At 44.3% G+C, this 13,013-nt stretch overlaps 1 protein-coding gene across 1 annotated transcript in view; it reads left to right on the plus strand.

The window, feature by feature from the left end:
* LOC146859679 (embryonic protein UVS.2-like) overlaps window positions 1-13,013 on the plus strand; it is a 33,177-nt gene that overhangs the window by 3,397 nt on the left and 16,767 nt on the right. The window contains exons 2-6 of the mRNA XM_085643431.1: window positions 4,387-4,411; window positions 5,094-5,159; window positions 6,836-6,976; window positions 7,073-7,190; window positions 12,379-12,554. Of these exons, the coding sequence (XP_085499557.1) occupies window positions 4,387-4,411; window positions 5,094-5,159; window positions 6,836-6,976; window positions 7,073-7,190; window positions 12,379-12,554 (526 nt within the window). The remainder of the gene's footprint in view (window positions 1-4,386; window positions 4,412-5,093; window positions 5,160-6,835; window positions 6,977-7,072; window positions 7,191-12,378; window positions 12,555-13,013) is intronic.

Consider the following 13,013-nt stretch of genomic DNA (forward strand, 5'->3'; position numbering starts at 1 on the left):
AATTTATTTGCTTAAGTAGCCTCCGCCAAGTTTTCGGTTTCTCCCTTGTACGTTATTGTTGGGTGCTGATTTTTTTTGTGGTCTCGTCTTGCCAATTTTGGCAGAACAAGGAGGTATGAATCACTGGGGAGCAGTCTAGGCATCCACTGTGATTGTAGTCTAGTTGTTGGGTGTTCTATGGACAGTCCCGTAGATGCAGTATGAGTCTTGTTGGGCAGCTGTTTACAGTGGGGTCCCTCAATCTGGTGGGGTTAATCGGATCAGTTCTGTGCAATCCTTGTATAGTGTAGTTTTGATATGCCATCAACACACAGTTGGGCACTTCGCCAGGCGTGTGTTATCTTATCTGGTAACACGTGGGCACAGGTAGAGAGCGCTAGCGTAACATATTTTAGAGGATGGGTGCGTGAAGGTCTCGGTGTTAGTAGTGTCCCTTCTTCACATGTACAATGTGGTAGGAGAAGTCAGGTTTCTTTTGCTCTCCTATACATTTACCAGGCTCCCTGTTTTCTGTGTAGTGAGGACTGCGCCCATGTCAGCACTCTTCGGGCGCGCCTTTGTTGCCGTCGTTAGGAGGGAAGACGCTGACAGGATAGTCCCTGGTAGTCTTGGCATCTCCGGATAGATGTTCCTGATGTTACAGTGTTATATATAGTTATGTGTAGGTGTAGACTCTCAGGAGTGCATCTCTGTAAGTACACCTGTACAGGTGAGAGCTGCAGTAACTTTGTTAAATATATGGTTCTGTATTGCTGCAGACTCTAAGGTGTGTACGCTTGTGCAGATGAGAGCCACAGTAACAGTGTTAGATATGGTTCTGTGTAGGTGTAGACTGTCAGGTGTGCATCACTGTAAGTACACCAGTGCAGGCTGAGCTGCAATAACAGTGCTATATAAGTTTCTGTGTTGGCGTAGACTCTCAAGTGTGCATCACTGTAAGTACACCTGAGCAGGTGAGAGCCGCAATAACAGTGTTATATATGGTTCTCTTCAGTTGTAGCCTCTCAAGTGAGCATCACTGTAAGTACACCTGTGCAGGTGAGAGCCACAGTAACAGTGTTATATATGGTTCTCTGCAGTTGTAGACTGTCAGGTGTGCATCACTGTAAGTACACCTGTGCAGGTGAGAGCCGCAGTAACAGTGTTATATATGGTTCTGTGTAGGTGTAGACTGTCAGGTGCACATCACTGTAGGCACGACTGTGCAGGGAAGAGCTGCAGTAACAGTGCTATATATGGTTCTGTGCAGTTGTAGACTCTCAGGTGTGCAGCACTGTTAGTGCACTTGTGCAGGTGAGAGCTGCAGTAACAGTGTTATATATGGTTCTCTGCAGTTGTAGACTCTCAGATGTGCATCACTGTAAGTACACCTGTGCAGGTGAGAGCCGCAGTAACAGTGTTATATATGGTTCTCTGCAGTTGTAGACTCTCAGGTGTGCATCACTGTAAGTGCACTTGTGCAGGTGAGAGCTGCAGTAACAGTGTTATATATGGTTCTCTGCAGTTGTAGACTCTCGGGTGTGCATAGCTGTAAGTACACCTGTGCAGGTGAGAGCCGCAGTAACAGTGTTATATATGGTTCTCTGCAGTTGTAGACTCTCAGGTGTGCATCGCTGTAAGTGCACCTGTGCAGGTGAGAGCCGCGGTAACAGTGTTATATATGGTTCTCTGCAGTTGTAGACTCTCGGGTGTGCATCACTGTAAGTGCACTTGTGCAGGTGAGAGCTGCAGTAACAGTGTTATATATGGTTCTCTGCAGTTGTAGACTCTCGGGTGTGCATAGCTGTAAGTGCACCTGTGCAGGTGAGAGCTGCAGTAACAGTGTTATATATGGTTCTCTGCAGTTGTAGACTCTCAGGTGTGCATCGCTGTAAGTGCACCTGTGCAGGTGAGAGCCGCGGTAACAGTGTTATATATGGTTCTCTGCAGTTGTAGACTCTCGGGTGTGCATCGCTGTAAGTACACCTGTGCAGGTGAGAGCCGCAGTAACAGTGTTATATATGGTTCTCTGCAGTTGTAGACTCTCAGATGTGCATCACTGTAAGTACACCTGTGCAGGTGAGAGCCGCAGTAACAGTGTTATATATGGTTCTCTGCAGTTGTAGACTCTCAGGTGTGCATCACTGTAAGTGCACTTGTGCAGGTGAGAGCTGCAGTAACAGTGTTATATATGGTTCTCTGCAGTTGTAGACTCTCAGGTGTGCATCACTGTAAGTGTACCTGTGCAGGTGAGAGCTGCAGTATTAGTGTTATTTATGGTTCTCTGCAGTTGTAGACTCTCAGGTGTGCATCACTGTAAGCACACCTGTGTAGGTGAAAGCTGCAGTAATAGTGTTAGATAGACCTATGTACACATAAAGCCTCTATGATGTACCTTACCTGACTATGGTGACACCTGCAGAGCCAAGAACCACAGTAACCATAATATGTAGGTCTCCAGTGCACCTGTACAGGCGAGTATATGAGTGACAATATCTCATAGCCCGGTGTAATGTAAATGTAACACCTTTCAGGTGTGCTCCACTGTCAGTACACCTGTACAGGAGAGTATCTGATTGACAATATTACACAGCCCTGCACGTAACTAATGCAGCTCAGTTGTGCTTCGCAGAGAGCACACCTCCGCAGTAGAGTATCTCAGTGACAGTATTACACAGCACTATGCACATGTAATGCTTCTCAGGTGTGCCTCAAAGAGAGCACACCTGTACAGGAGAGTATATGAGTGACAGTATCTCATAGCCCGGTGTAAATTTAACACCTTTCAGGTGTGCTCCACTGTAAGTCCACCTGCACAGGACAGAATCTGAGTGACTATATTACACAACCCTGTGCGCAACTAATGCTTCTAAGGTGTGCTTCACAGAGAGCGCACCTGTACAGGAGAGTATGTAAGTGATAGTATTACATAACTCTATGTACATGTAATGCTTCTCAGGTGTGCTTCACAGAGAGCACACCTGTTCAGGAGAGTATATGAGTGGCATTATTACACAGCCTTGTGTACATGTAATGCCTCTTAGGTGAGCTTCTCAGAGAGCGCAACTGCACATGAGCGTAAATCAGCAATAGCATTACATATGCGAGGACTTCACACCTCCTGCACCCCCAGTGCTGCTACACCATTGTTATCTGCACAATGTGTCTAGACCCCAAGAGTAATCTTAGAAGCACATCATAGGAACAGGAGAGTTTTCCATGTGCATTTGTGAGGTATCGGTCCAGCAGGCCAGGGGCACCATAAGGATCGAGCTGCGATAGAGGTCAGCTCACCTGGACAGGTGATAAGTGTCCATCAAATTTGAAGTGACTTTGAAAGTATGATTTCCACCGCGACTTAGTTTGCAAATCCTATAAGGAGTAGGACTTTGGGAGGGTGTTTGTAGTGAACCTCCCAGGACATCTTCCAGCACCAAGGTCCTCATCCTGGGCCTGCAACCCACCGAGATGTTGACGTCTCTGATTGGACCATGTAATTCCTGCATCAAACTGAGCTCATTGTAAGCAGTGGTCCTGTGTGGTAGGGTTTTTTGTGGTGTTTACATGGTGGATGGCTATTGAATAATGTGCTCAGCTTTCTGCATTTGGGATGCGGGTAAAGGCCTAAATCACATGTGTCAGAAGATGTAAAAATGTTTAGACTTTCAAACAGATTTTGGGAGTGTGCCTGCAGGATTTCTGCCACATTTTACTGTCAATCAATCTACCTTTCCAAAACTCCCCGCAGGTATGGGACTAGCACGCGAGTTGGAATTACTATTTGGGCACAGAGAAGAGTTTGCACCCACATCAGGATTAGTGCGGGCATCAGATGGTTCTACTTGAGGTACCTCAAGGTCCACTCCATAGACTCTTCTGTTACATTATAGTGAACTCTGTACATCTTCGGAGCCATCTGTGCTGCTGAAGGCCATTTGTTCTTGTGACACTTTCCCCGAAACGTTCCTTCAGCAGTTGTCAGTATCCAAATAGGTGCATGAACCACAGACTTCACCCTTGACACCTGTGCAACCCTGAGTGTGTGAAACAAGGGGCCAAACCAGGCCGGGAGCCACAGTGTTTTACCACAGTATGGGCGCTTGAATATCGACCCGCAGCAATACTGAGTGCAAGATATCAGCTGCACAGTATCAACAAGGGAAGTCAACAAGGGGGCATTGGAACAGTAAAGCTCCACTCCCCAAGATACTCTCACCTTGATGATACTGTGCAAGGGGATGTCCTGCAGCCCACCCTGCGGGTGGAGATGTGTTGTTTCGATGCTGTGACATACAGCCCAACCTATATTTTATGTAATCTTTTAAAACACAGCTTTAGTGTTCCCTAAGGTTCTAAAATCCTCATACTTACATCAGGTGATTCAAATGCAACTTTTCTCTTTTGCAGGATGTCTATGGACTGGAGAAAAATCGTAAGTACTTTTTAAATCGGGATATGTTTGAACTTGAGCATAGCTCCTGTACATAATGAAGCGCTATACTCCGGGCACGGTTGGCGGCTGCATCGTGCACTATCTAATGAATCCATTTAAATCTCTTTTTGTGGATTTACAAACGGATACAGAGTATGATGTGCGCCTTGTGCACGTACATAATGCTGCTATGAGTCACAAGGTGTGCGGATGAAAGGAGGAGCATTCACACCACTGTCCGCATGAGCAAAAGAGAAGTTGCCAAGATAGAAAAGTGAGAATGAGAGAAACGCCCACAGAGAAGCAAAACCCTGAGCACCATCGGCTGGTGACAGAAATGGAGCGGTTTATTGATCGACCCGCTCCATTGTGTATTTACAGCCGGTATTTGGGAAAGGATTTAGAAAGTCAGGCATTGTAAGAGCTTCCATAAGACACATGGGCCTGCACATCTTTCCTTGTTTGACACATATATCCTGGCACCTACAGGGCTCTGCGCATGTCACCCCCTCCCACACAATATCATGATTGAGAGCTGCCAGAAATGCACATTTTGTGCAAAGAAAACACAGATGCACATTTGATTCCAGTAAATATTTCATCTTTCATAATTGATTTCTGAATCGCCTCTTCCTGTGCACCAGCAGCTGATGTGAAGCTGGGAATGTGCCTTCTCTTTCAGAAACCCAGGATCCAGAGGAGCCCATGACACCAGGCATCTTCGAGATCATCACCAAAGAGAACAAAGGTAAGAGAAAACCTCCGGCTTCTGGGCGCTAGACTCTGTTACACAAGATTCAACTGTGACCCTGATCCGAGGCGCCTTTGAGATCAAGCTAGAACCAAGAATAGCGCAAACCTCAGGGTGTCTGGGCGCTAGACTCTGTTAAACAATAGTCAGCCGTGACCCTGTCTCAGACATTTTCGAGATCGTCACCAAACAGAACCAAAGTTAGAGAAAACTTCAGGCCTCTTGGCGCTACACTCCGTTATAAGATAGTCAACAGTGAGCCTGAGCCCAGGTGTCTTCACGATCATCACCAGAGACAACCAAGGTCCTGGGCGCGGCCCTCTCTGCAGGGTCACTCCAGATCTGTGCCTTCCTCTGCCGTCCTTTTCTGAACTCGTTTTTGTTGGCTTTTAGGACTCGTTCCCTGCTGACCAGTGGTAAAGTGCTTCTGCTTCTCCCTAACACACGGTACCATTGGCCTGCCCCTAACTGGCACGTTTAATTTACTTGTAAGTGCCTAGTATCTGGTGCTGGGTGTACCCAGGGCGTGTACATTAAACTCTACTTCGGGGCAGCAGCACTCCTTGTGGTACCCACTAAAGTAGAGCTTTAAACATGTCTCAGGCCTGACACTGCAGCCTGTAGTGCAGATTGAAGCAGCCATTTACACCTGGTCTCAATACAGAATCACTGGCTCGTATTTGACAAATGCAGAATATCTGGGGACAGATGCCACCCTTTTAAAAACATACAGAGGAGCGGAGTAACACACTGAAAAAGAAATGCATTCTGGGAAATAAAGTCCTCCCCAAACACATTTCAAATCCACATCATAGAAACATCTGGCAACAACATACAGATATGTATCATGTCATCACCACAGAACTACTATTACTAATCAAAGCACATGATTGGTCCACACTGGTATATATTCTGAAGGATTGTGTTAATACAAACATATCAATGAAAATCAAACTACCCTTTGTGTGCTACAAATTGTGTAAATCGATCCTGCTCGTTTGTCTGGTTCAATTAGTAAATATTCAAAGAATTCTATACATTGGTTCATACTTGTATGTAAGACAGATAATGACATGTACAATCCTAGTTTAGATGTAAAGACTTAATACAAATGTGTGAACGGAGAATGACACTAAATCTAGGGTGATGTCACTGCTGGTGTTTGCTGAAAGACGACATAAAGCGCTTAGAAGACATTTAGCCATTGCAGTTGTTAATCTGATTTTTCTGTCTCAATATGTTCTAATTTATTATGGCAAGCCAGTAACATGCTTTTAGTGGTGCCATAATTAACTCCTGATATGACATGATGACAACACTATAGGAATGTAAGACACAGGAAACCATTCCCAGTAAACATTAAAAGCTGCAATCACTCACTGTGGATCAAGCAAGGATTTATGGGGAGCAACAAATCACCCCTGAGGGTTTCAAGGATGCCTGTGTGCTCAGGCCTTGTTAGTCCCTGGGAACATTTATTTATTAGGTGATGATGTCATAGTTTGATGTTTTACCTGAAATCTTCCTCCACCGCAATGATTCTTGCATTTTATTATGTGTTTCTTGAAATCACACTTTAGGCCTAAAATCAGCTTCCTTCTCTTTTATGTGCTCCTGTTCCTTCCAGTTATAATGCAGACACTGACCACTGTCACTGTCTTTTACTATTGTAGGCAGCTCACAGCTGGTCCACGAGGGAGACATCGCCCTACAACCAGGCCGCAGTGCCAGGATATGTCCAAACAACAGCTGCCTCTGGGCTAAATCCAGTGACGGGACCGTCTCTGTGCCTTACACCCTTAGTCCCACTTACAGTGAGTTCACGTTTACACCAATGCTCGAGATTGTCCTTCATAGATACCTTTCCAGGTTGATTCAACTTATGTCATCCTGCCTCTTTTTTCCGTCAGGTGCCAAAGATGTGGATGCCATCAAAGATGCAATGAGTGAGTTTGCAACAGTTACCTGCATCCGCTTTGTGACCCGCGCGTTGGAACCTGATTACATCCAGATCGTGCCTGAGGATGGGTAAGAGCATAGGACACCCTAAGGACTGACCCCACATTCAGCATCACACCAGGTACGGCTCCATCAGAGACACTCATGACCTCCAGACCCTGCCTGTGGATAGATAAGAGCACATGGCACCCCAAGCACTGATCCTACATTCAGTATTACACCAGACACAGCTTCATCAGATAGACTCATTACCTCCAGATCCTGCCTGTGGATGGGTAAGAACAAGGGGCATCCTGAGGGCTGATCCTACATTAAGCATCACACCAGATAGGGCTCCATCAGAAAGACTAATTAATTCTAGGCACTTCCTGCAGATCGGTAAGAGCACAGGGAACCCTAAGGACTGATCCTACATTCAGCATTACACCGATAGGACTCCATCAGACAGACTCATTACCTTCAGATCCTGCCTGTGGATGCGTACGAGCACAGGGAACCCTAAGGACTGATCCTACATTCAGCATCACACGGGATAGGGATCCATAGGATAGACTCATTACCTCCAGACCCTGCCTGTGGATGATAAGAGCACAGGACACCTGTTAAGTTGTAGAGACCGCCATGCCATGTTTTATTTAAGTCCTTTATTGAAGTATCTAGTTGTACAGAGACCCCATCTGCAGACAGGGCTGTTGTCAGCATCCAACCGTTTCCTTTGCCTCTCACTGACAATCTAATCTCAAGAGCTGATGCCTTGGATACCAGCTTGCGTTTCACCATTTGGTTACATAACCCTGCATACTAAAGTTTCTGTAACCTGTGATACCACATCACCTCCCTCATTTACCCAAAAGAAAAGATATTGTAAAATAATTACAATTCACCCCCCTTAACTAAACCAAAAAAAATGCAAAGTGAAAAACACTAATAAGGATATAAATTCATAACTAGAATAAAATTAAACATAGTAACATAACCAAGTATAATTAAACACAGTCACGTAACCAAGCTGGTCTCTTCCTTACTTGTTGGGGTCGACTCTTGAGCTCCTCGAACAACTCCTTGCTTGAAGAAGCTAATTCTCTTCCTAGAACAGAGCTGCATTTGGCAACCTTATTAAGATTCCAGATTTTGTTATCATCAGTCTTACCTGCATTTCTAAACACTCCCTCCGCCTCTGCCTCAAGATAGCTCCCAACTCCTTGGAGCTGGCATACATCATTACTATGATGTCATCCTGGTATCAAAACTTCCTAATTCTGAGGCCTTCTCCAAACCAGATTTCATGTCCTTATACTCCCTCTCACAACCATCACTTCAAACATATGTTCTTTACTCTTCTTTACAGAGACCCGAGAAGAACTGCTCTTTCAGCGAATTTTGGCACAAACTTGTTATAGAATTCTGCCATACCCAAGAACTTCACAAGTTCTCCCTTGCGCTTAGGCAAGGACACATTCTTAATGGTGTTCACCAATCTTTTCTTTGGCCGAGTCCCTGATCCAGTGATTAGATGTCCTAACTACTCTATCTCAGGTACATTAAACTTACATATTTTCCATTTCAATGTCAACCCTGCCTCCTATAATCTTCTAAGCACCTCATAAACCTTCCATTGTGCTCCCCTATGTTTGACCATAATAGCAAAATATCATCTTGATAAACCTTCATCCCTGCCACACCCCTCAATACCTTTTCCATTGCCCTCGAAAGACAGAAGCTGCCGATATGAGTCCAAAGGTCAACTGCAAAAACGTAAAAGTACCATAGGGAGTGGCAAACGAGGTAAAATCGTGTGAAGGGTCAGTCAGCATAATTTGATGATACGCCGAACTAAGGTCTAAAGAAGAAAAATGTTTAGCCCTATTCAACAAACAGAGTTTCACTGATATTGGGGAGTGGAAAGTGGTTAACAATCACAGCCTTGTTAAGTTAGTTCAAATTAACCTAGCATCACCATTGGTCTTGCGTGCTTTAACCACAGGTGCAAGCCATTCAGAAGCTTCTAATTTCTTAATTATCCTGCCAGCAATCAATATGTCCAACTCCTCTTTCATTCTATCCTTGACTGCCAAAGGCATACTCCTAACTTTAGCCACTTATGGAAGTGCATTGGCTCTAAGCCTAATCTCATATACATAGCTCTTCAGACACCCCAGCTCTTCTCTGAAAACATTCGAAAACTCATTCAGCAAGTTATCATATCCATCCAAAACACTGCAAACTACTGGAATGTCTTTTACAAAAACAGAAGGATTCGCATTGGGGTCCAGATACACATAGCGATCACGTTGATGAATCCAACTTATTAAGGAGTCACCTTTCACAAACACATATATCTTCCCAGGTATTATATGATCTTTGAATTCTATAGACCCCCAAAAATTCCCAGCCAACTTTATTGGTTCCCCAGCATACCCACGGGTTTAATGTCTGGCTTTGAGAGCTTCACTTTGTTTTGCAGCCTATTCCATTAAACGTAAGTGGCATCAACGTGATTTTGGCTCCGGAGTCAAACAACATTTTGACCGCTTCTATTATATTATTAGGATATTTGTAGAGCGCGCAGCTACTTGGCCGAGTGTCCCGGCGCTGGGTGAGTGTGACAGGCTGATTAAATAAAAGAAACGTCGAGCTATTGCTGGAACAACCAAGTTCTAAGGGCTTCTCCATTGACTTGTACCACTTCAAAAGACTCTTCCAAACCGTCAGCCTTGTTTTGCAACACAACCACCTCTTCTACAAATTCAACTTCACAATTCACCTACCTTACTTTTTTGATAGTGGATTTACAACATTTAGTAACATGGCCTTTCCTTCTGCAATTCTTACAAGTTGCTTTCCATCCCGGGCACTTTTTACTATTAGCCATGTGGCCTAACTCACCACACCAATAGCATTTGCCTAAACATTTGTGACCTGTCTTGCCTCCTGTGTCACTTTTACCTTGAAATTATTTATTCTCATTGTCTTTCTCTGCCACCACCTTAACTGAAGCTGCTTCATTCTTGCTTGCATGCACTACAGTCTTTCTGCCACATGGCCTCTTTAGACTTTTTCAAAGAGAAACACAGTATAAACTGATCCCTTTATTGTTCCTCAAAGGAATTCCCAAAACTGCAAGTTGAAGCTAACCTGCGTAACTCTGTTATGTACTGCTCTGCGCTCTCGCTTTGGCGTTGCATCCTCTTCCCAAAATGATAGCATTCAAGCACTGTACTCAATTTAGGAAGGTAATGCAGGTCAAGCTTCTTCATGGAAATCTCATACTCATTTAAATCCGAAACCTTATCCCCCAAGTGAAAGTAAGGCTGTGCCCAGTTCCTCCCTCTCATCTTGTCAGGATGACTTATCAGGTCACACCTAAAATCCCATTGTGTGTTCAGACCTGGCTGGAATAAACAAAGCCCGGCTGTCGTCCACCCCAAACATGTGATCAAAGACAGGCTGCAGGCCCCAAATGTTTAAGGCAAGAACATTTCCACTTTCTAAAAGTGTCATTTTCAGGATTGTAAAATCCGACTTCACCATAAATTAGCATTTTAAATTAGGATTCCAGAGACACCAAACTTGACCCTGTCATATCTTCCCATTTGGAAATGATGTTTATAGAATGGATGCAATAAGGTAATCCCAATGTTATCCTATGGGAGATATAGGCCTTGCAGTAGTGAAAAACAAATGTAAGAATGTTTCACTACCAGGACACGTAAAACCTAAAAGCACATGTCCTGCTTTAAAAAAACATTGCACCCTGCCCTCTGGGCTGTCCAGGGCCTATCCGAGTGGTGACTTATAGGTATTAAAAGGAAGATGTGGGCCTGGTAAGAGGTTTAACTTGCCTGGTCGCTATGGCATTTTATACCTGCACACACAGGCTCTGCAATGGCAGGCATCATACATGTTTATAGGGCTACTTAAGTGGGTGGCGCAATCATTCCTGCAGGCCCACTAGTAGCATTTCATTTACAGGCCATGAGCACATTTAGTGAACATTACTGGAGATTTATAAGTAAATTAAGTAAGCCAACTGTCGATAGGCCAATGTTACCACAACTTAGGTAAATACCACAAACACGTTAGCACTGGTTAGCAGTGGTAAAGTGCGCAGAATGCTTTGGGCAGCAAAAACTAAGTCAGTAAAAACAAGAGGTTGGAAGGCAAACAGTGTCTAACACTAAGTTACTCCTGTTGTACTTGTGACTGCTTAAGAGCAGCAAGTATGAGTAGCTGAAGCTTGCTCCAGGAGGTTGTTGAGGGTTTGAATCTCCCAGTACGATAAACGTTATTGCACATGATTAACTAAAAGTCGAGTAAAGGCTATTTGTTATTTTGATTGTGCATTGTATTTACACAAAGGAAAGCGAGTGAGTTAACATAGAGAACACCTAAAAAACAGAAGATGGCCAAAATACAACCTCAAGCAGTATCCAAGCATGCTTCTAGTACATCAGTGTAGTTGTAGCCCACTCATAGTGTTATCCTACAGGGGGATGTTATGTTGTTCTCTGCTACAACTAGGAACTCTTTTATTATGGTGGTGTCTATAATTCGCCGGTTCATTGGAAGAAAATGCTACAACATATGAACATGGCTGTGATATGTCTGGTGTTTGACTGGACAGGTTTCTCTAGGCAATGTCCATCACAACACGGGGCAGGAGTGGGTCATGTGTCCTTTTGCTGGACAGAAATGTTGAGACTAATAGGAAAGAACCACATACAGATCCATGAGGTCTCCATGCCAAGATTCCAGAGGCAGAAATAAGTCTACAAAGGATAAAGACATCCTAAAGGGACCCATCATTTTAGGACACCACATGCAATGTATGTGCTTGTTTAGCAGCACAACACACATGTAACATGCAACACACAACTGGAAACGGACTGAGTTGGAGAACAGATCCTAGTTATGGGGGACTGAACAGATTTACCCATCGACAGCTGGTAGATCTGCCCACCCAGGCAGAAAATACTCCCAGATATGGAGTCCACTGGGACAAACACTGTCACAGGAAAGGCCAGAAATTAATCAAATTGGTGAGGATGACACAGCTTTCCTTTGCATGCAAGGCTTTTTATCACAACCTAGACTGCACATTGTCACTGTCCTAGAATCCCTTCTCCCTTGCATATTACGACAGTCGGAGAGGAGACACACAGGTCAATGCCTTGTATGGGGTAAGATTGTAATATTCTTTCTATGAAGGTGCTACTGCAGTGATTTATGGGTCTCCCTTGTCCATCTTTTCCCCTAGGTGCTGGTCGTACATCGGGAAGATAGGGGGACTTCAGCAGGTATCTCTCTCCGGGGAATGTATTTGGAAAGGAGTCATCCAGCATGAGCTGAACCATGCCTTGGGCTTCTACCATGAGCATGCCCGCAGTGACCGCGACAACTATTTGACCATCATGACACAGAACATCTCGCCTGGTCAGTGACACCCCTTGGGCTCCACTTACCACTGGGAAAAAAAACTGAGTATGGCTCAGATTCCTGATGGGCTCACCTTGGCAATGATTTGGATCCCGGATTTGTTCAGCTTAGGTTTTATCATAGATAGCCACCAACACACCATTTCTACCAATCTGACCCTTGGTTACAGCGATCAATATTTGTTACTGTCACAGGCAGGTGTCCTTTTCACAAAAGTTACCACTGCTGACGGCATTAAATGGAGCAATTCTTCATTTGAATCCATTTGTTGTTTGCCTACATAAAAACTCCTGGCACTGGATATATTGTGACCCATATTTAACATGCCTATGTCCTGATGTCGATATTGAGGATCAGTGACTGCCAACTATAGAATACAATTATTCAATGCAGCAGAGATGCAAAGTGGGAAAAGGAAGGAGAAATGAAAAATTTCACTTCATGCACTTCTCTTGA

The sequence above is a fragment of the Triturus cristatus genome, chromosome 3_1 (assembly GCF_964204655.1).
Source record: "Triturus cristatus chromosome 3_1, aTriCri1.1, whole genome shotgun sequence".
Lineage (NCBI taxonomy): Eukaryota > Metazoa > Chordata > Amphibia > Caudata > Salamandridae > Triturus > Triturus cristatus.